Here is a 24,436-nt window from a genome sequence, read left to right on the forward strand (position 1 = left end):
CCTTGAGATTTTAGAAAGTACTGTAGAATAACAGATTACTTCACATGTGAAACAAAGCGAAGAAACAGAACTCCAGATTGCATTAGACCTATATTTGCCATTTTGTAGTATCACCTCTTTAAAGTTAGGTCCACGAAAACTTCCTGATGCTGTATCTCATGATCCCCATTGTTGGGGATACCATAGCAGTCCACACTGCACTGAATATTGGCTGAAATCAAATTACTGTTAAGACATCTGTCATCAAGCTGTGCTTCTTATTTGTGTATGACAGTTTTAAAACCCCTGGATACTTCATTGTTTTTCTGGTTAAATAAAGCTGGCTGATTGGTGTTGTTGAAATGACTAAACACATGTGCAATTGTGAGTTTCATTTTTGGGTTTCTCTATCAAATGGCAGACATTTTTCATTAAGCACAAAATCATAGACACACATTATTTGCTATGTCGAATCATTTATTCCAGCTTCAGGATGGTGCAAAGCCAAATTTGGATCTGGAGCTACCAAAAAAGAAGTGGCTTTCTGTCCATTTCTGCCATCATGCAGAGGCAAGTGAGCACAACCAGCAGGTCCTTGTGAAGCTTTCTTGGTGCAGTGGTCATTATCACCTTCTTCAGGAAGTCTGGATTATTGTAGTCCATTTCCTGTGTGCTGTGTTCACTTGGCCTTTCCGTTAGGATCCCGTAGGTGTTCACAATGAACTCAGTAAAAGGAGGGTGAAGTGCTTCTTTATACCCACGCTGGCTCAGCCTTTCCACGAGCTCTGCATGCCTCTGAGTGAGATGAAGCTGATAGCCTTGGTCCACCTTCCCTGTCAGTGGATGTGTGCTAACCTGTAATGAGTAAATAAAAGGTGAATATGAGCACTGCCATATTAAACAGGAAACTCCTCAACAGACACATTTGTACTAATTAAATTGAGCTCCTCATTATATCATTGTGATAATTCTTACCTCTATTATCTTGTTTGGTATATTGGCCATTATGAAACCGTAGAGCCTCGTGTGACCCTGGAAGATGTAGGAGAGAATTCTCCTATCCAGCTGATAGCAAATCTCTCCAAGAAGCCTGTTTGGGGCTGAAGATAGATAATAAAAATGAATTATTTCTTTCTTAGAGTGTCAACAGTGCAATTACAGCTCAAACATTTTCTGCATTTGAAGTAACAATCACCCTTGCTGTCAAGAGGAACATCAGTTCTGCGGCTGTGACGCTCAGCTGTCTCATCTGTGTCTGTGTGCAGAGAGCTTTGGATGAAAGACTTGAAGTCGATGGGAGACGAAGATCGATGTTCCCATTTGGGTTTGGTTTGTTGCAAGTCTTTTCTGAATTGTTTCTCATCAAAGGTGCGCTGCCACTGAGTTAATGGTTCTGTTCCTGAGATGGAGCAAACTGATAAAAAACAACGGCCTTGTTATTCATCATTAATAACAAGCAGAAAATCAGAGGTATGTGCACAGTGAAAGTTGTCTAATAAACCAGTGATTATTGCAAAAGCTTTTCTTTGATTGTAGCTCCAGAGTGGAGGCGTAACCCCATCACACTTGTTTCAGTCCTTCTGAGCTGGTTGACCCCATGGCATAGACCTGATTTTAAAATATGGATTAACCGAAGGATTAGAGAGTGTGTGTCTGTAATGATATTCCCCCCAAAATGTCCCATTTTATAACCCAATTTGACTTAAATTACCCCTTTTATCTCTCTAGTACTTTATATTATCGTACTGTATTTGAACCACTCTTTTTTTAACCACAGATGCCTGAAAAGCATGTTGCTCGTAATATGCAGGATAACAAATACGCCTCTATAAATTAAATTAAATAAAAGCAATTGTCATTATGCTGCACATGCATTTACCAAGGATCTATTGTTGCCCTCGCTAGCCTTTGTACGCTTCAAAGAACGGGGCAATGCCATTCAAACAATTAACTTGAAAATTACTTTAATGTACACTGAAAATAATATTTATTAGTCATTAATACAGAGAGATTGAGGACAAAGTAATTGGACCCAGGCTATTTTAAAGAAAAATAGCCTGGGTCCATTTATTCTACTACGAAGTGTTGTTTTTTAAAATGCTGGATCTACATATTAAGGAGGATTAATAAAATACAGAAAAAATATATTTATAAATGCTTACCCTTTACTATACATCACGTAGACATAACATTACTTGTTTAAAGAAGTAAAAAATATAGATTTCTAAGCAAAGCCAGTCAGAAGTCAACACTGATGCCACCACCTAGTGGCAAAGAAAACCACAATACCTGTTAATTCCTCCAGAGTATCTTTGTTGAAGCTCTCCATCCTAGCTCTGAGGTCTATGTTTTCTTTGACCACACTTAATATCGACTTCAGCTGATCATTGTCCTGTCTGAGCTGGTCATTTTTTAACCGCAAGGCCACAGCAGTTTGCTCCAGATTCATTGGAGGGTCTCAGTTTCACAGCTAAGCCACAAAATGCCCCCAAAACAAAACTGTATCAATTCAAATGACAACAGAACTCTGGCAGCAGTTGACTTTGACAGGATTCTTTTAGTTCAATGAAAACAGAGAAAGAGAGAGAGAGAGAGAGAGAGAGAGAGAGAGAGAGAGAGAGAGAGAGAGAGAGAGAGAGAGAGAGAAAGAGAGAGCGCATCAAGATTTTAAGTTTCCTCGATACATGAAGGAATGACCATTAATTCATCACTTTTTAAAAGGTTTCATCATTGGATTAATCTTGCCTAGCTGTCATGGAGTCACATACATTTATATTTAGGTTTGGCTGCAGTTATGGTTTCATCTACTGCACATTTTAGCCCTTCTTATTTCTGCTGTTTTTTTAGGTTAAGCATTAAAGATTCACTTTTGATCCCAGCAAACAAAAATTTGACAAAACAATCCCAAAGTCCACATGCTAATGAGACTAGATATCAACAAAGCATTCTTCTGGCTAATTAAAACTCCTCCTGGTAAAAAAACAAAAAACAAAAACACCAAAACAAAAAGAAAAAAGAAAAAAAAACCTTGGGATCATTTTGGCAAACCTTTGTCCTTTTTAATGGTTTTGTTTGGCATAGGATACAATTTTCTAAACCAAAATACAAGTTTTGTACATATACTGCAGAAAACTGTAGCAATCTCTAAGCTGGAGGCTATGTGGTCCTACTTACACTACATAGCATCATACAAAAACTACATTTACTGGGTGAAGCAAAAGCAATCTTCAACTATGTAACGAATACACACTACAAAGCAAAGCAAAAATCAACATTATCAGAATTCGCTTCCGTGTTTGAACGGAAAACAGTTTTGATTGTCGCTCCCTTTGCTCAGCCTCCTCTGGCTCTGCCAATGATGGCGAGAATATAGAGGAAGATGTTGATGATGTCTGTGTACAGGTTTAGAGCAGCAAAGACGTATTCCTCGGGACTCAGGGCCAGTTCCTTGTTGCCAAGAAGCATCTGAGTGTCCACAGCCAAGAACTGCAACACACAAATTTAATACAGTCAAAGATTTTCACCAATAAATAACAGAAAAGAAAATGTAAAATTTATATATAAAGATCTGACTTCTGTTCATGTGTGGTGCAACATTAGTTCCAGTTTCCATTATCCAAATTACAGTTAGCGCCACTATCAAGCTACGGAGATAGGTTGGTTTCGTTTTGCTTGTCCAGATGAACATTCAAATAACCTTTAAAGCTTCAATAATGTGCCTCTGCGAAACCACCACTCTGTTATTCACTTTCACTTTATTCCCTTTCCGACCAGACTCAACATGCCATTCGTTTAAATGTACACTCTCCAGTCACTTCACTGGGTATTCTGGTTTAACTGCTTGTTAAAGCAAATATCTAATTAGCCAATAACAAGGCAGGAATATGTAGCTACAGCTAAAATGAGCACCAGAATGGGTGGAACCTTGGCAGATAGGCTACAGCAGCAGAAGACCACACCGGGTGCAAGGTCAGAATTTGGTGTAAATTATACAAAAGCATGGATCCATCCTGCCATGTAGAATTAGAGTTCTGAGGGCAAAACGGGATCTAGCCTGGTACAGCTAACAGTGTCTGGTGAGTGTAGTCCTTTAATTATTAAAAAGCTGTTCTGTGATGGTAATGTTTCTGAAAACAAACACTGCTGTCACACCGAATGTTTACATCTTTAATGCTGCCTGGGGTGCTGTGGCAAGTCTGGGTTGAAGACAGGTGTTTCGTAAAGTCTGTCTTGTTCATTTCTTTCTTCCTTATTTTCTGTGACTGTCTGCTCCTTCTTATAACCACTGACCAGACTTCTGTGAAAAGCATCTGTATGAAATCCAGCCACAAGGTACATCAATAAACCCTGAACTCTAAAGAAAGACCCTAAACAAATGTCAGCTGATTACTGTTGTTTTGATGTGTGACCAAGTTAGATTAGGTTACAGCATCACAAAATAAAAGCACCAACACAAAATTTCACACAAATCCGACCTAGCAGTAGTGACGAGTTTGTTTAAGGACTTACACAGGTGAAGAGTAATGCTCCCAGTCCAGCATAGACAATATGCAGGATTTTGTCACGGATGAAGATGCAGAGGAAGCCAAAGACGATCAAGACAATTAAACAGACGAAAAGTACCCCGTAACAGGAAGTAAAGTCATACTTGGTCTGTTGGAAGAAGAAAAACCTATGATTATTTACATATTGAAGAATGATTAACGCACTCGATATGTAGACCAGAGGCAGAGATCTACAGGTACAAACCTGCAGAGAGAAGATGACCACCGTGAAGCACACAATTGCTGTGATGCCCACAGCCATGATCACCGAATCGGTTTCATGGAAGCTGGCGATCATTCCCACCATGTAGGACATACTTAGAGTCAAAATGGACTGTAAAGAAGACAAGCACAGTACATCAGCGGGCAGATAAATCACAGATGATTTTACAGTTACACAACTTTTTACTGTAAACCTCAAATACAAAATGTCAACACTTCAGGACAAAAGCTGCCTGACCCCTCGACTTCTTATAAATTAACCAACTCAGTTTTTGAAAGAAGGAGTTACATAAGTGCAAGTAGGATTTCCTTCCCCAAAATCTACACAATGATGAAAACACCCCCTGGCTTACCAGTGCAACCAGGTTCCAAGGGTGTCTACGACGAACATTTCCACAGCAGCTGATCACGCAAACGGACACAAAGAACACAATGTAGGACACCAAATATGTCCACATGTTCGCCGCTACAAACACCTTGACCTGTTCCACAAAGGTGAAAACAGCCACGAATGCGAATGTCACCATGAGCTGAGCGGTTAACACCAAGAATACCTGTAGGGAAAAGTGAACACACATTTGTAAATAATAAACAAGGTGAATATCTTGTTTGTACTGAAGTATCTGTTTGACCCTACCAAGTAGGAAATATTAGTTTTAGTCATTTGTTTCAGCTTTAAGTAACATAACCCTGCTGATTATTTCAAAGATACTTGATGAAAATATTACAAATATACGTGGCTCAAAATAACCGAAGCATCTTCTTACCTTTCGTATAAACGCTCGTCGTATTGTCTTGTTATCCAATCCAAAATCAAACTCTTGATTCTCATGAAAAGCTGGTGGATCCTCATTATGGAAAACGTCTCCTGCAATGGCAATGACAAACTGAGAACAAAGTTAAAAGAAAAAAAAAGTGGCAGTGTTTCAAACACCCACCTGCGATATTTTCATTAAAGCCATATGCTGGTGGAGGATATGCAGGATATGATGGGTTGGCGAATCCTGACTGTCCTTGGTTGGGGTTCACGGCCATTCCGAAATCTCCCGGGACACCGGGTGCAAACGCAGTCGGTGGAGGGAAGGGATGGACACCAGCACCAGGTACGTGGCCCTCGAGCGTACTTGGACCCGGCACATTCGTGCCAAAGGCAACGGGAAACGCTGGCTGCCCGGGGAGAGGTGGCTGAGATGCTCCCACCATCACGGGAGTGTATTCAGTCTTCTCGGTAGTCATCTCCGCCTTAGATCGGGAGCAGATACCGTCCGGTGCGCAGGGATACGAGATAACCTCTGAAAAGGATAAAATACAAAGAAGAACAACAAATATGCGACTTGACAGATAATGTTGGCAGCGAAGTATACACATATACACGCAGCGATACAGAAGTCACGTGGAAGCGGTTACTTCCGGTACCTATTGTTTTCCCACAAACACCGATATCTCAATTAAAACAAGCGTTTTGTAACCACTGTACATATTGTCAGTGCTTCTGCCGCTAGCACGAGTCCACACGTGGAGCTCACTTGACACCAGGGTCGAAAAAAAAAGAATCGGCACCGTTTGAAACATCCCGAGAATCGCGAGGTTTACAGGATAAAAGAAATAGGCCACAAATCTGACTTTCATCCACGAAACGACCCTTTAGCTCACGTATTCTGCACACCGCAGGCCCTCTGAATTAAAATAAGACATGGAAATACATGTCATATTTCTGACAAAGAACGAATTAGCATGTGAGTTTTTTTTTTCTGTTAAATTGATTAACATAGTATAGACATGTTTTTTCTAAAAAAAAAAAAAAAAAAAAAAGGCAGGCGAAAGGAAGCAGAGATCAACAGTTATGATAGCTGAAGTCTCTAAATGCTACTCACATTGCTGGGAAGAAACGTTTCAGTTCCAAATGGCTTCCCTTTGAATCATTTGTGGGTGTCGTTTTGCAGGTTTTTTGAATTTTAAGGCACTGTGATTGCTAAAGAACGACTTCCTCTTAACGCGCTCGACAGACGGAATGCGTGCGCCGCGTTCACGAAACATGGGAGAAATGGGACAGGTGATACCGATGTTCTCACCGCAATGATTTGCGAGCTTTTTCTTTCCGTAAAGATAGAAAGTTTTCTGATAGGACACTGGCTATATATATATATATTTTAAATACGTCACATAAACACCAAAACTCGATATCAACTAAGCCATGTTTAAATTTATTTTAAATGAGTTACTTTGACCGACGTCAGGTCATGTTCGCTTAACTTTCACGTGATTAACCAGCATTTTTGTAAGAGAAGATTTCGCCCCCTATGTCATTGGTATTCAACGTATAGTGTGTGCATAAATGCTTTAGCAAATCTTAAAATTAAAAACAAATCAAAGAACCTCCTTAAGTAACTTTGATATGGCTTGAATGCGTCAGGCCTGGCAGTGCCGCTGGCCTTCAGCTCCGCCCAACGTGTGAGTAAAATTGAAAGTAATGTGCTCAAAGCTCGATGTGAAACAGGCGTTCGTGGGAAAACTTAACCACAGAGCTCAAGGTGTCACGACTCAATGGTGTGCAATACTCACATTAACCAGCAGGTGTCAGGAGGCAGCAGCTATGGTGTCAAACTCTGGCCCGCAGCCTAATTACATTTGGCCCTCGAAGCCATACCAAATTACTATCAGAGCTGGCCTACTGGTATTATACAGCTAATATATATATTGTTTAGTATTAAGCTTTGCTTGTTCCATATTCAGTTTTTCAGCAAAACGTGTTTGAGTCCATAAGAAAAGATTCATTCTTATATCTGGAGGAATAAATATATTTCAATAAATATTAACGTTAGCCCGCGACTTTGTTCCAGTTTTGAATTTTGGCCCACTGTGTATTTGAGTTTGACACCCCTGTTGTAAAGCATCATAAACATGAAGCTGGGCAAAAGTCTTGAGCCATCCCTCATTTCTTTATATTTTGTTCTAAACAATCAGGTATTCTTGTCATTTTAAAAAAGTGGTCTTGAGCAGCAACTCCCAGGGATTTATAGACTTCTTTCAAAGTTTTCCTTTGAAAATTTGTTGCTTTTTCACTCATTTTCAGTGCAGTGTACACAGGGGGTACTAGTATTTTTGTAATAGTATTTTTGCCCCAACAAGGTTATTCTCAAAGAACATTGTGTCCTTAAAAATCTGACGAAAGTGGACAAGGAGAAGAAGAAGGAAGAAGTGGCAAGCCTAAAAACTATCTTTAGCAAATGATAATAAATTCCAGCAAAGACCTGACACAGAACCTGACCTATAAGCAGTTCCATCTGCTGTTCACTGAAGCCTCATCAAAAATGGTCTCAGAGGAAGGTGGCTGTCAAGACGCCATTCTTAAGGATTGTCAGCCCTGAACACGAGTGAGGACACATTTTATGGAGTGATGAATCCAAAGGTGAAGTTTTTGGGTTCAAATCATCATCGGTATGAATGGAAGAGGTCAGGAGAGAGATATAACAGCGAGTGTTTACAGCTATCCCTAAAACACAGTCATCTTGATGGAGAACAGAACAAAAGGCAGCCAACATCCAAAGAACAGCTTTAAACGTCCTTTTAGAAACCTGGAGAATCTTCTTTCATACTGCCAAACAATTAAACAAGAACACAGAAACAGTTGAAGGTAAATTTTGATTTATTTCCCAAATAAAATATCTGTATAGTTGAGTCATGCATTACAAGGTCAACAGCTGTTGCTCTTGCATCAGAAAACCTTTAATGTCAAAAGACATAAAATGTGATCGATTTTAAAAACAGCCTGTCAGTTATCAAATTACTCAAGTATCAAAAGTGACATTAAAGAGCTATTAATCTATTAGACAACATAAAAACAACAGAACAGTATAGAAAAAAAAGAAACACTTTAAAGTTACTGCTACCTTTCCACTCATCATTTGTTCTTTATACAGACGACAGCTTTGCAAAGCCGAGCGTTCACATCCATCATATGCTCTTGATCATGAGAAATGCAGCAGCACACATGGACATGTTCCACAGTAGACTTTTATACTAACATATGAAAACAAAGGGTTTATTGCTGTAAGGCTCCATAATAAATACATAAATAGCATAATTTAAACACACGATGAAACATTTTATGAAAATGAAAGATTCACATTCAACAGCGTTTCTTCCCTTTAGCTGAACATACTTGAGTGATTAAAAGGGAAGAAGCGCGAGTGCTTTTACCAGCTTCAGCTGTCACCAGAGCATTTTGTCTTATGTGCCGCAGAAAAAAATACTTTTTAAAAGGGATTTCTTTTCCCAAGGGTCTCTAATCTACCTCACTCCAAACAATAATATATATGTGTATATATATATATATATATATAAAAAGTCTTAATAAACACTGACGTTTCCATCAGTGCCTGGATAGCTTTGTGAAACAAAAAGAAAAAAAAATGGTCCGAAACTATTTCAATACTGAGAACTGCATGAAGGTGTAACATACTGTCGCCAGGTGTTATCGCTGATTTTTAAATTAGCGTGGAAGAAATCTGATCATAAGACATGAATGCACTTTGGACTTACCCCTGCAACATATATACAAAACTCAGCAACAGCTGTCTTGATGTCCAGTGAGTCAACTTCAGTTAACCTGACAAATTTTTTACTGCTGAATAAATATTAAATATTCATTTATATCCAATACTGATCTCACTTGAATAAAATATACATTCCTCACTTGTCTCAACATTGTCTTCTCGCTCTTTGGTAGAGGTTCTGCTTAGTTAAAACCTGGAAGTGACAACCTTTCTTTTCTTTTTAAATCAGCCTCAATCTGTCTGCATCTCCTCCCTTCACCCTCTTCGTGGAAAGAGCTCACCTCCCCTTCTTTTCTTTCTGTAAGGTAGTCTTAAAGGTTTTACTGCATGCGATCTGTCTGGAGCTGCTGAGGCTGATACTGACTGAAGGCCGCAGCAGCTGCTGCTGCTCCTGGGGTGGCAGCGGTGGCAAGCGGCTGCTGGACAGCGTACCCATACCCCGCTGTAGTCATGTAGCTCGTCGGTGCTGGTGAAGCTGCGTACGGATACTGCTCATAGGCAGCAGCTGCAGCAGCAGCAGTCGCAGCAGCTGCAGAGTACTGGGCATAAGCTGCTCCAGTATAGTCAAGGTATGGGGAAGTGGCAGCAGCAGCTGTTGCTGTAGCCGCAGACTGTTGTACATGAGGGATCACCACGCTGGGTTGGACAAAGGCTTGAGGGAAGACATAATGAGCTGGGATCCTGTAGGACACAAAGATGCACAGGGTCAGAACAGAGCCACAGTCAGTCATCTTTCCAACGCTGGAAAACTGAAAAGCAGGTGCCAAATATGTCAGTCCAGTCCTCAGAACACAGCAAATCCATTCATTAACGGAAAAAATAAAAACCCTACCTAGAAATGAAACGTTAAAAAGCAGCAAAAACCACAAAGAAACACAAGCGTAGCTTTAAATTTCAAAAAGCACCCGAATCTGAAACACAGTGAGCCATTAAAAGAAGACATAGCCAAGCTCTGCACCCCAACGCTTCACTGAAAACCATATTTGACAAAATGCGAGCTTATCGCAAAAACACAACATATCAGTTCGAGAAATGGACATGGTTCTGTCCACATACTGCAACACCAACACCACACATACAAGCATGCCCACACATGTTAATAGGTCCTTAAACGAAAAAAAAGAAAGAGAAAAATGACTGTTTTGCACGTAGCTGTTAAAGTAACCATACAGCATCTTATCAAAAGTAGGTGCTTAGCTGTATCATGTTGTGCAGATGGCTGTTTGAAAAAGAAATAAACAAGACTGTGTAATAAAGGGACATCTCCATTTGATGATGATGGAAACATACAACCTTTGTATCTGGGTAAACTTGCCTCCACTTTAAACTTCTGTCAGAGTCATGCTAACTAAATACACCGAGGAGCAGGTGTAAAGTATATTTATCCACTGACACGTGCACCTCTTCTACCCTTCCAGACATACCACCACCCCGCGCAAATACACACGCACGGCCAACTTGAGTGACAAGGGAGGCTGGCTGCATGCTATTTTTGCTCCTCTTGTCATCGCAAAAGGACAAGCTGATCTTCTCCTTCAGTGACACATGGCAGAGCTCTCCTCAACAACTGCCTACACCTCACTATGATCAGATTGAAGGTGTCCCCACTGATAAGTGAAAATGGGAGGCGAAACAAAGGCTAACTCTTTTGTCTTATAGAGGCACATCGATTCCAGAAAACTCCCAATGCTTATTTTTGAGCGTGACCCGTCTAATTACTTTAACAGCTTTCAACTTGACAAGACAGAAGCCATCACGCTGGTATCCTCGCTTTGTGACGCAACTTGGTTTTACTACAAAGTGTTTAAATGCTGTAAAGGTCACAGCTGACTTTAAGTGTGACTACTGAAAGGAGGGCATGGAGGTTTTGTCGTCCTGCAAGTGGAGAGCTAAATAAAGGTGCATTGTAAATCACCAGGGCACATGGATAATCCCCAGCACATACCCAAAACGCCTCATGGGCGCATGGCTCGTCCCACCTGTCGTCCGCAGCCGAGCGGCTCCGTCTCTGCCATACATTATTAACAGCGCTGCTGAGTGACTCCCTTTTTTCCATCTGAATTTGAGAGGCCATGCGGATCACTGTAGCCAACAGCTGCTGCCTAAGAGACGAGCTAAGAGCTCTTGTCTTCACCCTATATTGCAGGGACTATATGAGCACACCTAAACTCATGTGTCATAGCTACAATAATGAATTCATAACGATAAAATTTCAACAGAGTGATCCAGCTTTAATTTGAAACATTTTTGTTAAAAAAATAACTTACTTCACCAAAGCACAGCCTTTCTGCAAAGAGGGAGGCAATCGAACACACTCATACACACCACTTGAGTGATGGCAAAAAAAAAAAAAAACACTGAATATTTGTGACTGATCAGAAAGAAAATACTCAGTATATGTACCTGTAGATGTAAGCTACAAATGAAAGCAGTAGGTTAATTGAAAAAAAAAAACAAAAAAAAAAAAAACACAGCATCCTGGGTAAGGAAACAGAAAATGAACTCCCACATGCAAGCCAGTGTTTGTTTTGTTGCCGGGGATTGAATTTGAAATTAACACACTGAGTGATCGTCAACCCCAACCCCTTTTGACAACAAAACACAGTGAACTTCATGTTAACCAGAAACCAGGAATAAATAAATAAAAACACAGGCTAAAGCACAATCATTAAAACGGGAAAAAGAATCAACACCCCATCGCAGAGTTATAACTCCCTATGATGACTGGAAAAGTCTGTATGAAAAAATCCCCTTCTGAACGCCCCACATCCCCCACTGCAAGTAGAAGTAAGCACACAGTTAAGCTGAACGCCACATCATACTGAAAACAAGGCACACACCAATCTATGTACTATGGAAAACTGAAAAAAAAAAATCATCAAAGAAAACAACAACAGCAGAAGATTTCCATGCATCTAGTCACCATTTCTGTTCGTTTGTGTATGTCAGAGTATACAGGTAACACTTTAGCGCTCTGCCCAATGCAGACTCAGCTATTCCTCAAATCATCATGTCACTTCATCAGCTATTTTAACCGTTACCGACCCTGTCAGATCAGAGAGAAATAGACAACATGAAGACAAGTCCTGCAGTGGCTGGGGACAAACGCTCACTTCCTTCACAATCAACCTCAAGCAGAGGGGCACACATGTACACTCACATGTCATCAGTCAGGGTGAAACAGATGGAGGCAATAATAAATACACGTTTAAAACAATAATAATGAAAAAAATATAGTCAAGGGCATTTCTAATAGAGACAGATTTTTGTGACAGAAACAAAATGTAGCTTCACATACCCGTAAGGTCTCTGGATGAATGCTGGATGGATCTGAGGCACACCAAATGCAAAGCCTGGAGTTGATACAGACCATTGTGAAACATTTTTTTTTTTTAAAGATTTTAAAAAACAAACCAGGAAGAAAAATACCTACAAGTTTTCTTAGATTTGTTTCCATAAACTTTAATTAGCTTAATTTAGTTTAGTTCTTTTTATATTCGATTGTAAAATAAAATAAAAACAAAACTGAGGTCCAGTCCCTCACCTGGCTGAATGACCCTGGGTTTGGCCCCAAGATACGCCAGGTTCACATTGGCTTTCCTTCCATCTATTATGGGGTTGGGGTCCTTGCAGGCTCGGTCGGCAGAGGCCCGGTCTGCCATGGTCACCTAAATTAGGACAACGCGTTTTCCATGAGATGATACTCCTGCACACGAAACAGCGCATTCTACTTGACTTGTTCAGCTGACCGGATCGTTATATAATTACAAGATTTACTTACGAATCCATAACCTCTGGATTTGCCCGTCTGCCGGTCAGTGATAACAACGGCCTCTTCGATTTCTCCAAACACCTCGAAGTATTTTCTCAGACTTGAGTCGGTTGTGTGATAAGGAAGACCTCCCACAAAGATCTTGGTGAAGGTGGTGTCTTTCTGTGCCGCGTGCATTGTGTGAAAGCTGTGTTTCAAAATGATTTCCGGGGAGTTTTAAAAGTTAGATAAAGGAAAGAGGAGCGTTCAGTGTGCGGACAGGAGGCCCCCCGAAAGTGTGACTGTGCGTCTGAAAGAGGAGGAAGACACCTGTTTGTTGTGTGTGTGCTTCCCAGTTGTCAGTGTGCGTGACACGGATCCTTAACTCCACCCAGATCCAGACCACCACACCGTGTTCAGGCTCCCTACTGTCGCACAACTGCTGAAACTGTCACAAGGGCACGCAGCGTAGAGCTGAATAAAGTTACTCAGTTACTTCGACCATGTATGTTCATATATAAGTTAGGGTTGACTGGGAAATAATAGCATGTTGGGAATGTCAGTTCTCCCCGGAAACTCATGCAGTCCGTGGGTGCACAGCACTTGCTGGGGTGTAATTTAATAAGTTCATAATGAAAGTGCAAAAAAAAAAAGCTGAAAATCTTGCTCAAATAATGTATTCTTTACGATCGTCTTAGTTTACTGTAGTATAAGCTGTTTTTTTTATATTTTATTTTATTTTCCTATAGCATCTCCTCCTATTGGAAATAAACAGAATCAATCATCAATATCCGGTTATAATAGACACTTTTAAAACTAGTTTGTTTTTTGTTTGTTTGGGGAACAATTTAGGGAACTTACTTTACAGTTGTGGTTAGAAGTTTACATTACCATGAGCATGACCTGTCATTGTAATTTGGGGCTTTTAATATCTTCCATGAACTTTTTTTTTCCCAGGGTGGAGTTATTGCACAGCATACATCTTTAATGAAGAAAACAAGAATTGGGTGCACAAGTTTGAACTTCTTTTGGATTTTCTCTAATCCACACAGGGTAAAAAAAAAAAAAAAAAAAGTATACTCAAATAATTACATATGCTCACTTAAATCTTTTAATAACTTTTGTCTTTTAACTTTGCCAACGCCAAGGCCCATGAAGTTTCAGATTTGAGAGAATCAAAAATAAATTCAAACTTGTGCGTCCAGTTTAAAATAGTTAAATATGTATGCTGTAAAAATCATTCCACCCTGGAAAAAGAACAGTTTAAACAAATCCTTAAAAGCCCCAAATTACCATGACACTCATGCCTGTGATGAGTGTATGTAAACAGACTACCATAACTGTAGGTTAAAAGCACCTCAAACATGACACCACTGGCTACAGACAGGCTGGAAAGATTTAAAACTATTAAAGGGCTTCATCATTTTAAGGGGGCAACGTACTTATTATTCCTGTTTCCAGGATGTTTATATTGTGCCTGGCGATATTTCACACATGCTGCACATCTTAAAGTAAAATGTGTTCTAGTATAACATCATTTGGAAGTTTTTTTAAAAACATGAGATTATTGTAAATTCATTACCCTGTATGCTATCTTCTCCTGTACACCTTAGACATAGCATTCTTATTTAGATCTCAAAACAGTGCAGTTATATGAAAAAGAAAGTTTTCAAACAAAGTACACCCTCACTGCTTCCATAGTAATTAAGAGGGTAATTGATTAACCTGATTAACAGATCATTCACAGGTGTGTGTGAGCAATCAGATGTGTGTTGGCACAACGCCACGGTCTTCCCAAGAGTGAACGCCCCAGCAAATTCACCCCAAGGTCAGACCATGCAATACTCTGGGAAACTGCAAAAAACCAAAGAGCTACATCTCAGACTCTACAGGCCTCAGTTAGGATGTTAAATGTTAAAATTCATGGCAGTAAAATTAGAAATTAGGAAGAAGAATTCGGAAGGGTTGCCAGGAGAAAGCATCTTCTCTCTAAAAAGAACATGGCAGCACAGCTTATGTTTACAAAGTTGTAACTAAAGATACAACAAGACTTCTGGACGCTAGTGTGTTCTTTTGAATAATGCTATGTTTGGTCAAAATCAGTCACAGACTATTGGCACAAACACATCATTCCCACCGTGAACAAGGGTGGTGGAGGAACGGTTATTTGGGTTTGTTTACAGCCACAGGACTTGGGCATCTTGCAGTCATTGAGTTGGCCATGAACTCCTCATTACCAAAGTAATGTAGAGTCAATGTAGGTAGTTCTAAGAGCTACTGAATCATAGGGTGCACTTAGTTTTTCACTGAACTGCTTAGAGTCCTGTGAAAACTTTCTTTTCGCAAGGACTTAAATTGCTGTATACTGTTGCTGTTTCCTATTCCAAATATTAAAACTGCACTACATCCCAGCATAGGACGGAACTAAAAACACAAACTGCTGGCTAATCCTACATTATCACCAGACTTTTTTTTTTAATTGAAAAAAGTTAATATTAGACTACATTTTAATATATGTATATATATACACACATCCAGGAAACAGGTTTGTCAGCCTGAAGGTATCGCTACATTAGAAAAATGCAGTGGTTAAAAGTAACTTCTTGTTTTTTCTTTTTTCCTGCATCTGAATCCTGAATTTCAAATTTACTTGCATATACTAGTTAGGTAAATACACTAGGTTAGCATGCATGAGCAGAATGAAGAGTCAACACATACACTGATTGTAAATGTTCTATTCTAGAACATTTTGTACCAATTAAACAATTCAAGATACATTATAAATACAATTCTGTACATTATAATAGTGTATGTTCAAATACATTTCTATTTACAACTCCTTTTTAGGGAGAGCAGCTTTGTTCTCTTCTTTAAAGTAAGGTTCTTGGGTTTCTTTCTTTTACTTGCAATTACAGCTTGAATATTTACCTATTTCTAGTCAGTTCCACAGTTCACCGCTTTGATAAAACACACGTTTGTAGGAAACTCTTCTTCATACCTAAGCTAACTTTCTCTAACCCGATGCTGTCCATCGCCCCTTTATTCAATCCTCCATGTGAAAAACTGAGTTATTGAGTACCTTTTAACGTGTAGCATCACTCATCAGTCTGTTAGCATGTAAAATGGAGATGGACATCAGCTAAAAAGGCATTCAATCAGTCAGTCAGCAAGGCAGGATGGCATTTTGAATACTTGTGGGTTTCAAAATATACATACAGGTTCTGATCCATACAGCTATGGTTATAACTACTGAGTATTTTGGGACTTATGTGCCTCTTTTTATAAAAACAGGGCAATAAGGCATCAGTATAACCAGCCTCAGACAAAACCTAGCTGCTTTGTACATCTAGTGTTGACACACAGTTCATCGGTTGCAAATATTTCATCAGTCCATCGTGGAAGACAGTCAACAAACTCTCCAAGAATCCTTTCCAGTGCAAGCATTCGAACACCAACAGTTTCGTGCTGGATGGATGGGGATTATTTCCTCCACAGTGTTACAGTACGTCAACAGCAACATTTCTAACTGCAACTCGGGTTTGCAGATTCGTCTTATGCTCAGGGTATGTGGCATTACTCCTAGAGATATGGCACTAAGCTTTAATTGGACACATCGATTTGTAGCAAATACGTCCACATACGCACATTAGAAAAATAACATGTAACTCATAACAGCAGATATGGAACCGAAGTTCTTTGGTTAGCCCTGATATTTCATATTGATGTAAATATCAATGTTTATTAACAGTAGTACATTCTTAATCTTCATATCCCAGATTACTCCATTATGAGCCTAGGGGGAGCTGGGGGGGGGGGGTGGCTGGAGTGCATTGCCTTACAAAAATACGGTAGTGTTCAGAACCAATGTAACAAAAAGTATGTGGGTAATATTGTATAAAGACTCCCAGATTAAAGTTTTCTATAAAAATATCACCATATAGAAAACTAAGATATGTGCATAGTGATTTTTTTTGTTGTTGTCAGTGAACAATAATTAGGATATACCTTCATTAAATGCACAGGTAAGATATGCTTTCAGACAGCACAGACTCCTTCAGCTCAGAGACTTGAGTGGTCAAAAAGATAATATGAAGGGAGGCCGAAGAGGATCTGAGGACCACCCTCAGATCCCTGCAACTCCCCAGAAAACATGTCCTTCTTTGGGTCCTATCTGATCAGAGTCTGCGGTTCTGTGTCCATGGAGGGTGGTCCTCTGGTGAGACGAGATGGCTTCACAAACACGCCGTGGCCTGGGGGACAGCGGAAGTACACCCTGCCCTGGACTGTCCCATTGTGCTTACCTATAGGATGAGGCATAACTTATTAGAGGACTTACGGCTCACTTCTAATCACTTTTAATGTAGACTTCTCTTACAAATATGTTTTACAAAACAAGTAAAATGTAAATAAAATCAGAATAAAAAAGAATTTTTAAGCCTTTCAGAAAAAAAAAAGTCATTTTAAACTTGATGCCAACAAAACATTTCCAGAAAGCTGTCTTTCAGGAAAAAAATATGTGGATTAGGATCCGAAAGAAGAAGAAGATGAAGAAGAATCTGCACATGCAACTGCAGGGATCCTTAATAAAAAAAAAAGTGCAAAGTAGCACCTCTGCAGTCCAGACCTGTTACTCTCTCAGAGCATTTGACACATTGTGAAATGAAGGCTGGACTGTTGAGCAGCTGAAATCTTATATCAAGTATGGACATAAAACACATTTTGATGTCATGACTTTTTAAAAATGTGTTCCTGAGCTTTGTACTAAATGCTTTGTTCTACACGTCTGTCTGCTGCTGGCACTGTCGCTGTGTCCAGCAGGTTTGGATCACAATTGTTCAACAGTTTAATGTAATGGCCTATTTTCACTACAGAGACCTTTTGGCACGTTCTGCTCCGCTGTGCTTGGAAATCTATCTTGGTCTAGTGGATCACTGACAGGTGTCCTACTCTTTCTATCTGAAGCTCTTCTGCACCATTAAAGGATAAACCCTTTTTATTCTACCAGACCTGGGACCCATTTCTTCATTACCTAATCGCCTCTGCATTTTCCGGGATGATATATGAGTCAACAGTATGTATTGTGTTGCCTTTACTGGAATGTGATGTTTGTTTAGCTTCCTTTTTATTTTTTTTCTTCCTCTCTCAGTCAGGTTTAGTTCCCTGTGATTTATACACATTTTGTATTACTACAGTATTTGCCTGCTTTGCAAAAAAAAAAAAACCCCCCACAAAACTTTGGCTTTTTTTTACTGGCATCAAAAGCAAAATGTGCAATTTTTATAGAATTTATAGAATTTTATAGAATATAGAATGTATTTGTGCTTTTTTCTTTTAAATATAGGGATTTACTAATTTCTGTGTTCTGTTTTACTAACATTCACGCTGTGTTTCAGCTTTATTAGTAACAGGGTAGCACACAGAAAAAAACCCCACATGTCATATGATATGTACAGTATATTAAGTGGAAACTGCCCTGGGGTCACAGGTTTATTGCTGTTTGTTACAGTCTGACTCATTTTCTAGACTATGAGTCAGTCTGTGATGACTACAACACATCAAAACTAGGACACCCTTTTTTTCCCCCTGTTTTTCCACTTGTATACCACTTGGGGGCAGCAGAAACCCCCTCAAAAGTATGAGATCCCTTATCAGATTGATACTGAAAACTACGAAAGCTTGTTTCTGCTATTTAAAAAGAAATATTTTTTGCCATCCTCAAAGAAAAAATTTCAGGTTATTATCTCAAAATTTTGACGTATCTATCTAATGTACTAACTCGTTAGTTGGATACTCGTTAGTTTTGACTTATCTTAGCCAATCAATACATTTTTAAGCACAATGTATAAACTGGATGCACAGGCAGTTTCCTGTTTTGTACAGCCAGAAAACCCAAATCATCATTAGCATTCATGTGAAGTTTGTGTTCACCTGTTTGTTGTCTCCAAAACAGACCAAAGAGAAATACCAGTTGCTAAATGCTCCACTATGTTTATCCATTAGCCTTTAACAGAGCCTTTGAGATCTTTCCTGCTTGGCACTGAGTGCACAGGCCTTAAGTGTTTGGTTTTTTTTGCTTTTGTTTTCTTGTTTTGTTTCCTAGAAACAACAGCCTGCTGACACGAATGGACCAGTCAGAGTGGATTAACAATCCCACCACTAAAAGCAAACCTCGCTCTCCTGTAAATCGCTCTTCTAATCCTCTAATAGACAGTCAACAGGGGGTTACAGCGATTTTGTTTCACCACATAGCCCCACATGTGCGTTAGCCGTGACTGACACCAGTATTTAAGGGATTAATAAACACTATATTTATATTGTTGTTAATAACTGCATAGCCTTAAAGACAACATATATAAATTAATCATTAAGTTTTTGACTAAGGAATACAGGGCATGAGATATATGGAACATTCAGACTGTTTAAACTAATCATTCTTTCCTGTAATAATTACGTTTTCTTGGGGGTCTACAAACAGAAGTTTTAAATGGACTCACCCACTGCCATGTCCAGCTTCACACCAATCCAGATCCCCTTGGCAAACTCCACCCCTCCCACATAGTGGACCGTTCCTCTCCTCTTCCCCACCCACACCTGCTCACCAGGTGCCATCCAGTCAGGAAGCTGAGCAACAGGAGTGCTCTCATCCCCACTGGAGTCTCCAGAGGGCTCGGCGCTGCTGGGATTTGGACTGGGACAGGGACTTCCATGGGGTAGATCCCCTTGGGCTGGCTCCTGAATGGGAGGTTCTCCTCCTGCTCGCAGAGCTGGAGCTGAAGACGTGGCTGTAGGTAACGATGTGAGTAGAGATGGCGATTGTGGAGGTGGGACCGATGCAGCAGGATTTATTTGGGCTGGAGAGGCGGAGACTGGGGCTCTGACTGAAGTGCAAAACACTGTTGTGTTAGGGCAGGACACACCTACACTAACGGCGTTTTCATAATTAGGATATTTGCATATTGTCTTTTTGGGAAGAGATGTCTTAAGAATACCAGAGACATCAGAGGTGAGCTGATTGTCAGTGTCACGTGTTTCTACATCGACTGTTTTCTTCTGCTCGTTTGTACAAACCTCCAACCCCTCCTCCCCCCATCCCTCTGTAAAATGTTCCAAATCAGCTACACCAACGCTGTCATCAGCCCCTTTAAAGTCAGTAAACTCCTGGCTGGTACTGAGTACACAGTTGTTTGGTGAAGGGAATGACTGTGGCTTATCAGTGCAATTAGGAATACTGATAGGTGAGGAGGCTGAATGGATGAGCAGGTCCTGAACCCCATCTGCCGAAAGAGGTCGTGGCTGAGCGTCACTCCCTGCAGAAACACTTTTGGTTCGGGTGCCGCCTCTTCCAACAGGGCAGCCAAGAGGGTCATGGGAATCTCTGGAGGTGCAGCTGATATGGTCAGAGCTCTCACTGGCACTGAAAGGCATGTCAGACAGCGTGGCATTGGAGGCACTGTGTGAAAAGTAACCACTAGTGCAACTGCTGTTCGTGGGGCTTCGCGACACCTCTCTCTCGCTGCTCCCACCTCCACACCGGCTCCCCTTCAAGTCAGAGCGAAACCCCTCCTGGCTCTCCAGAGTGGCGTTGTAGATCTCAAAGTTTGCAAAGTCCTCTGGGATGTAAGGCTGTAAGGTGCTTTGGTCCTGAGAGCCACGATTTAGACTTAGAGCCATGCGCACATCCGTCTCCTCGTCTTCAGAGTCCTGCCGATCAAAAGAAGAGCAGCGGGACAAAAGACACACCAGGTCTGATGTTAGTTACAGCACGTATAGCCTATGTGAAGACTATTTACAGAAAGAGACTGGAGACAATGAAAATGGTTCAATGTAATGATGGAACAGAGCATAATGTATGAATATTGTGACACTTTTTTCTTTGATCTTTGATAACTTTACTGGTGTTTGCTGCTTTAAAATTGCATTCACATGCTGCATGTCCTTTAACGTGACCCATCAAGTTAAACACCTATCAAACCACTCATTCTACACTTAGGTCCACGATTTGTTGGGCAAAGACATAGTTTTTGTATTTCTGCCTCTGTAGACCGCCATTTAAATGAAACAATTAATATATGACTGAAGTGCCTGCTTCCAGCTTTAATTCAAAAGGTTTAACAAACGTCGGAATTACAGTTATTTGTATATACAGTCCCCTAAATTTTAAAATTAAAAGAATTAAGTGGACACACCAACATAATTTTAAATATGAGGATTCTTTTGAATACTTTTGCAGTCATTGAGGTTTGAAACCCATGGACATCACGAAAGGCTGTCACTAAATCACCAACTTTCTCCCTTGAAATGCGCTGCAAGGTCTTTACTGCAGCCACCTCAGCTGCTGCTTGTTTGTGGGTCTCTCTGCCTTCTTTTTTGTATTTATTAATTGTAAAGCATGCTTTGTTTGGTTGAGATCAGGTGACTGATTTCATCATTAAAGAAACTCTTTCTTATGATCCATGAAGTCTGTTCATCTTGACATTTCTTCAGGGGAAGAAATGTTTTGTCACTCATCCAAGCTAGACTGGGATTGGATGACTGAGGATGCATCTTATACTTTCACCCTCCCATCATTCTGGTAAAAGTTTATTGTAGTTTCTTCGGACCAGAGAATTTTTTCAGACCTGCACAGGCTCTTTTAGATGTTAGACATGTCTGGTCTGACCTTCTGGTTCTTTAGTGTTTTGCTGTTTTGCAAACCCTTTGTATATACATTTATGAAGGTGTCTCCTGATTAGAGACTTTGACAACAATAATCCTGTGGTCTTGCACTTTAGCTGTCTTCCGTGGTCTCCCAGGTATTTAGATCCTGTTGAGATCTTTTTTAACAATGTTAATCATTTGGCCATTCCTAAAGTTTTTCTCTCTGATAAGTTTATTTAGTTTGTAAGCCTAATGATGACCTCCCTGAATTACACTGACGTTTCTTTGGGGATGATGACAATGAAAAGCTATAAAATCCGGTTTCAACAACTGATATTATGTCTGCTCAGTTTGTGTTGAAATCACACAATCACCCTCCTTTAAACATGAAACTACTTTTCAGTCAATTAACAAACTAATTTTGAGGAAATAGATGTATATGAAAATGGCTGCAATTCCTAAATGGTTAGTTAAAATTTATTTTTAATTTAAATTAAAGCTGAAAGCCTGCATTGCAGTTTTCTCTTGGTTGTTTGATTTTAAATCCATTTTCCTGGTTTACACAGGCAAAACCAAAAAAAATGTACAGTATAATAGTATATTTTAGCATTTCACTGAATATTTGAATGAGGCTGTTTAGAAATTATACTATACTATAATCATAATATTTTCTCCAAAAACATATATTTGTGCCAACCCATAAGACCCATGAAGCTCTGCTTTTTCAGCTACCTAAGTATTAAAATTTGGTCATAACTTATTTCAGCTTGTGATTTTGATGGTAAACTGGGGCTCATAGTAGCATTTAATATGCTACTATGCTATTAATCTTAATATTTTCTATGCATGTATTAGATGTGTTGGATGTATTGCATTATAATCAAAAGTATTACCCCATTAATATCACAGTATTACATATTTTAACCAAAGTATTGAACTGATATAAACACTTTTTTTCTACCAGGTTAGTAGCAACCTAAATACTATTATTTCTAACTAGCTTTCCTGGCTAATGCTATGTTATTACTGAGCCAATGAAGATGACTCTTGTTGTAAATGCTGTCAGTTCACGGATTATCTGCCCAGCAAAAGGACAAGTGTATAGTTGTGAGTGCGATACTTACAGCACACCGACTACTTGTTACGTCAGCACGTGTTATGTCTGTGCAAAACTCCTAGAGTAACCCTCAGTGGAGAGAGCGTAACACTTACAGCAGTGTGTGGCAGTGTGTGGCTGAGCTGTCTGCTGGTGGGAGTGGAGGTGGGGGTGGAGGTGGAGGTGGAAGGCTTGCAGTGGCCCTCGCTGCCTGCCCTGGGTCGGCGCCAGGGGCAGGGAGGGGGGAGCAGTGCAGGGCTGTCCACACATGAGCGCATGCTCTGCAGATGGGTCAGAACAACAGCACACACTTCACACTCACACACACAGCATGCATGGAGCTGGGCAGGCCAGTTATATCATTAGTGCCATGCAGTTTAACATTTCACAAAAACACTGCTTGAAGTGCACTAAGGACGAGGGACAGTACTTTTTATTAGAGAACACTGGTGAGCAGTTAGTCTGTGTAGTTTCTTGCACTCGTTTTCTCATGCCCCGTGAACAAGTATAATCTTAAGCACTTGCTCACACTTAATACATGCATAAGACCATTTTAAACAGACTACTGCTATTTATGTACTCCTGCATTTATACATTCAGAACTTTTATGCTGATTGTTAAAAACCTAATTCTGAAAAAGTTGGAACTGAAAAATGTAAATAAAAACAGATTCCAATGATTTACAAATCTCATTAAACTCATATTTTATTCATAGTAGAACAAAAAAAAAAACCAACCCATGTCAAATGTTTAATCTGAGGGATTTTACTATTGCATGACAAAAATTAGCTCATTTTGAATTTAAAGGCAGCAACTTTAAATATTTCTTCATCTACAGTACACAATACAACCAAAGGATTCAGAGAATCTGGAAAAATCTCTATGCAAAAAAGACAAGGTTGAAAATCAGCATTGGATGCTCTCTAAGGCAGCACTGCTTTAAAAACAGGCATGTCACAGAAATCACTGCATGGGCTGAGGAACACAGCTCCCTGTGCCATCCACAAATGGATGTTAAAGCTCTATCTTGCAAAAAGAAGCCATATGTGAACATGGTCCAGAAACGCTGCTGTCTCTCTGGGACAAAGATCACTTAAAATAGACCATGTTTGGAAAACATGGACTCTGCATCCTCTGGATTAAAAAGGAACGGCAACAGCTGACTTGTTTTCAGTGCTGAGTTCATAAGCCAGCGTGTCTCGTGGTATGGGGGTGAATCAGCGCCTATGGGATTGGCACCTTTAAAGGGACTATCAGCGCTGAAGGTTATATACAGTCCTCTCCACAGAAGTCCAACAACTGGTCTCTCTGGTTCCCAGCCATTTACTTATTGTAGCTAAGCAAAGAGGAGATACCCATCCCAACTTATTTTTTCTGAAAATGGTGAATTTCTTAGTTTAAATACTTGATGGGGTTTTTTTTGCTATTGTGAATAAAATATGGTCTTATAAGATTTGCGAATCATCACATTCTGCTTGTATTTGCATTTTACACAGCGTCTACAACTGGGTTTGTAGTATTCCTGTATTAGTATTCCTGATATAACCTCAGTCCTTACACCTCTCTTAGTCCACTTCAAGAAAACAAATGTGCAGTGTTAGTTTAAATGATCGAAACAGTGACAAAAATATCCGGAAATTCAACTTCCACA

The 24,436-nt window shown here is 39.9% G+C and overlaps 4 protein-coding genes across 9 annotated transcripts in view; all 4 read right to left on the reverse strand.

Annotated features, from left to right (window-relative positions):
- Window positions 1-422: 422 nt before the first annotated feature.
- LOC120733108 (speriolin-like protein) lies at window positions 423-2,449 on the reverse strand. The gene is made up of 4 exons (XM_040031145.1): window positions 2,269-2,449; window positions 1,175-1,393; window positions 955-1,079; window positions 423-834 (listed from the first exon to the last, which is right to left on the reverse strand). Exons 1-4 carry the CDS (start codon window positions 2,426-2,428, stop codon window positions 502-504), a joined length of 837 nt encoding a protein of 278 aa, XP_039887079.1. The 5' UTR covers window positions 2,429-2,449; the 3' UTR covers window positions 423-501.
- Window positions 2,298-6,795, reverse strand: grinab (glutamate receptor, ionotropic, N-methyl D-aspartate-associated protein 1b (glutamate binding)). Its single transcript, XM_040031137.1, has 7 exons — window positions 6,620-6,795; window positions 5,684-6,037; window positions 5,513-5,613; window positions 5,099-5,299; window positions 4,729-4,857; window positions 4,489-4,632; window positions 2,298-3,465 (listed from the first exon to the last, which is right to left on the reverse strand). The coding sequence occupies exons 2-7, from the start codon at window positions 5,979-5,981 to the stop codon at window positions 3,313-3,315; spliced, it is 1,026 nt and encodes a 341-aa protein (XP_039887071.1). The 5' UTR covers window positions 5,982-6,037; window positions 6,620-6,795; the 3' UTR covers window positions 2,298-3,312.
- Window positions 6,796-7,725: 930 nt separating this feature from the next.
- rbm24b (RNA binding motif protein 24b) lies at window positions 7,726-13,705 on the reverse strand. The gene is made up of 4 exons (XM_040031157.1): window positions 13,083-13,705; window positions 12,846-12,969; window positions 12,600-12,654; window positions 7,726-9,982 (listed from the first exon to the last, which is right to left on the reverse strand). The coding sequence occupies exons 1-4, from the start codon at window positions 13,248-13,250 to the stop codon at window positions 9,622-9,624; spliced, it is 708 nt and encodes a 235-aa protein (XP_039887091.1). The 5' UTR covers window positions 13,251-13,705; the 3' UTR covers window positions 7,726-9,621.
- A 2,062-nt stretch (window positions 13,706-15,767) lies between these two features.
- kif13a (kinesin family member 13A) overlaps window positions 15,768-24,436 on the reverse strand; it is a 49,656-nt gene continuing 40,987 nt past the window's right edge. For 4 of the 6 annotated variants that reach the window (XM_040031069.1, XM_040031068.1, XM_040031067.1 and 1 more), the window contains 3 exons: window positions 22,902-23,066; window positions 19,547-20,753; window positions 15,768-17,353 (listed from right to left, as the gene is read on the reverse strand). In XM_040031069.1, coding sequence (XP_039887003.1) covers window positions 17,220-17,353; window positions 19,547-20,753; window positions 22,902-23,066 — 1,506 coding nt within the window. In that variant the 3' untranslated portion in view covers window positions 15,768-17,219. The remainder of the gene's footprint in view (window positions 17,354-19,546; window positions 20,754-22,901; window positions 23,067-24,436) is intronic. The other 2 variants (XM_040031072.1, XM_040031070.1) reach the window with 1 other exon arrangement.

The sequence above is a fragment of the Simochromis diagramma genome, unplaced genomic scaffold, assembly GCF_900408965.1.
Source record: "Simochromis diagramma unplaced genomic scaffold, fSimDia1.1 OVJJ01000361.1, whole genome shotgun sequence".
In the NCBI taxonomy this organism is placed as follows: Eukaryota; Metazoa; Chordata; class Actinopteri; order Cichliformes; family Cichlidae; genus Simochromis; species Simochromis diagramma.

What these genes read in the sequence shown, in the direction of transcription:
- LOC120733108 (XM_040031145.1), bottom strand. Translation starts at nt 2,428, where the DNA reads ATGAATCTGGAGCAAACTGCTGTGGCCTTGCGGTTAAAAAATGACCAG. An exon ending in TGTTCCTCTTGACAGCAAGG is followed by an intron (nt 1,080 to 1,174) that starts GTGATTGTTACT and finishes ATCTATCTTCAG; the next exon opens with CCCCAAACAGGCTTCTTGGA. An exon ending in TACCAAACAAGATAATAGAG is followed by an intron (nt 835 to 954) that starts GTAAGAATTATC and finishes TACTCATTACAG; the next exon opens with GTTAGCACACATCCACTGAC.
- grinab (XM_040031137.1), bottom strand. Translation starts at nt 5,981, where the DNA reads ATGACTACCGAGAAGACTGAATACACTCCCGTGATGGTGGGAGCATCT. An exon ending in CTTGGAACCTGGTTGCACTG is followed by an intron (nt 4,858 to 5,098) that starts GTAAGCCAGGGG and finishes TCTTCTTTACAG; the next exon opens with TCCATTTTGACTCTAAGTAT. An exon ending in TGGTCATCTTCTCTCTGCAG is followed by an intron (nt 4,633 to 4,728) that starts GTTTGTACCTGT and finishes TTCTTCCAACAG; the next exon opens with ACCAAGTATGACTTTACTTC.
- rbm24b (XM_040031157.1), bottom strand. Translation starts at nt 13,250, where the DNA reads ATGCACGCGGCACAGAAAGACACCACCTTCACCAAGATCTTTGTGGGA. An exon ending in ACCCAGGGTCATTCAGCCAG is followed by an intron (nt 12,655 to 12,845) that starts GTGAGGGACTGG and finishes TATCAACTCCAG; the next exon opens with GCTTTGCATTTGGTGTGCCT. An exon ending in TTCATCCAGAGACCTTACGG is followed by an intron (nt 9,983 to 12,599) that starts GTATGTGAAGCT and finishes TGTGTCCTACAG; the next exon opens with GATCCCAGCTCATTATGTCT.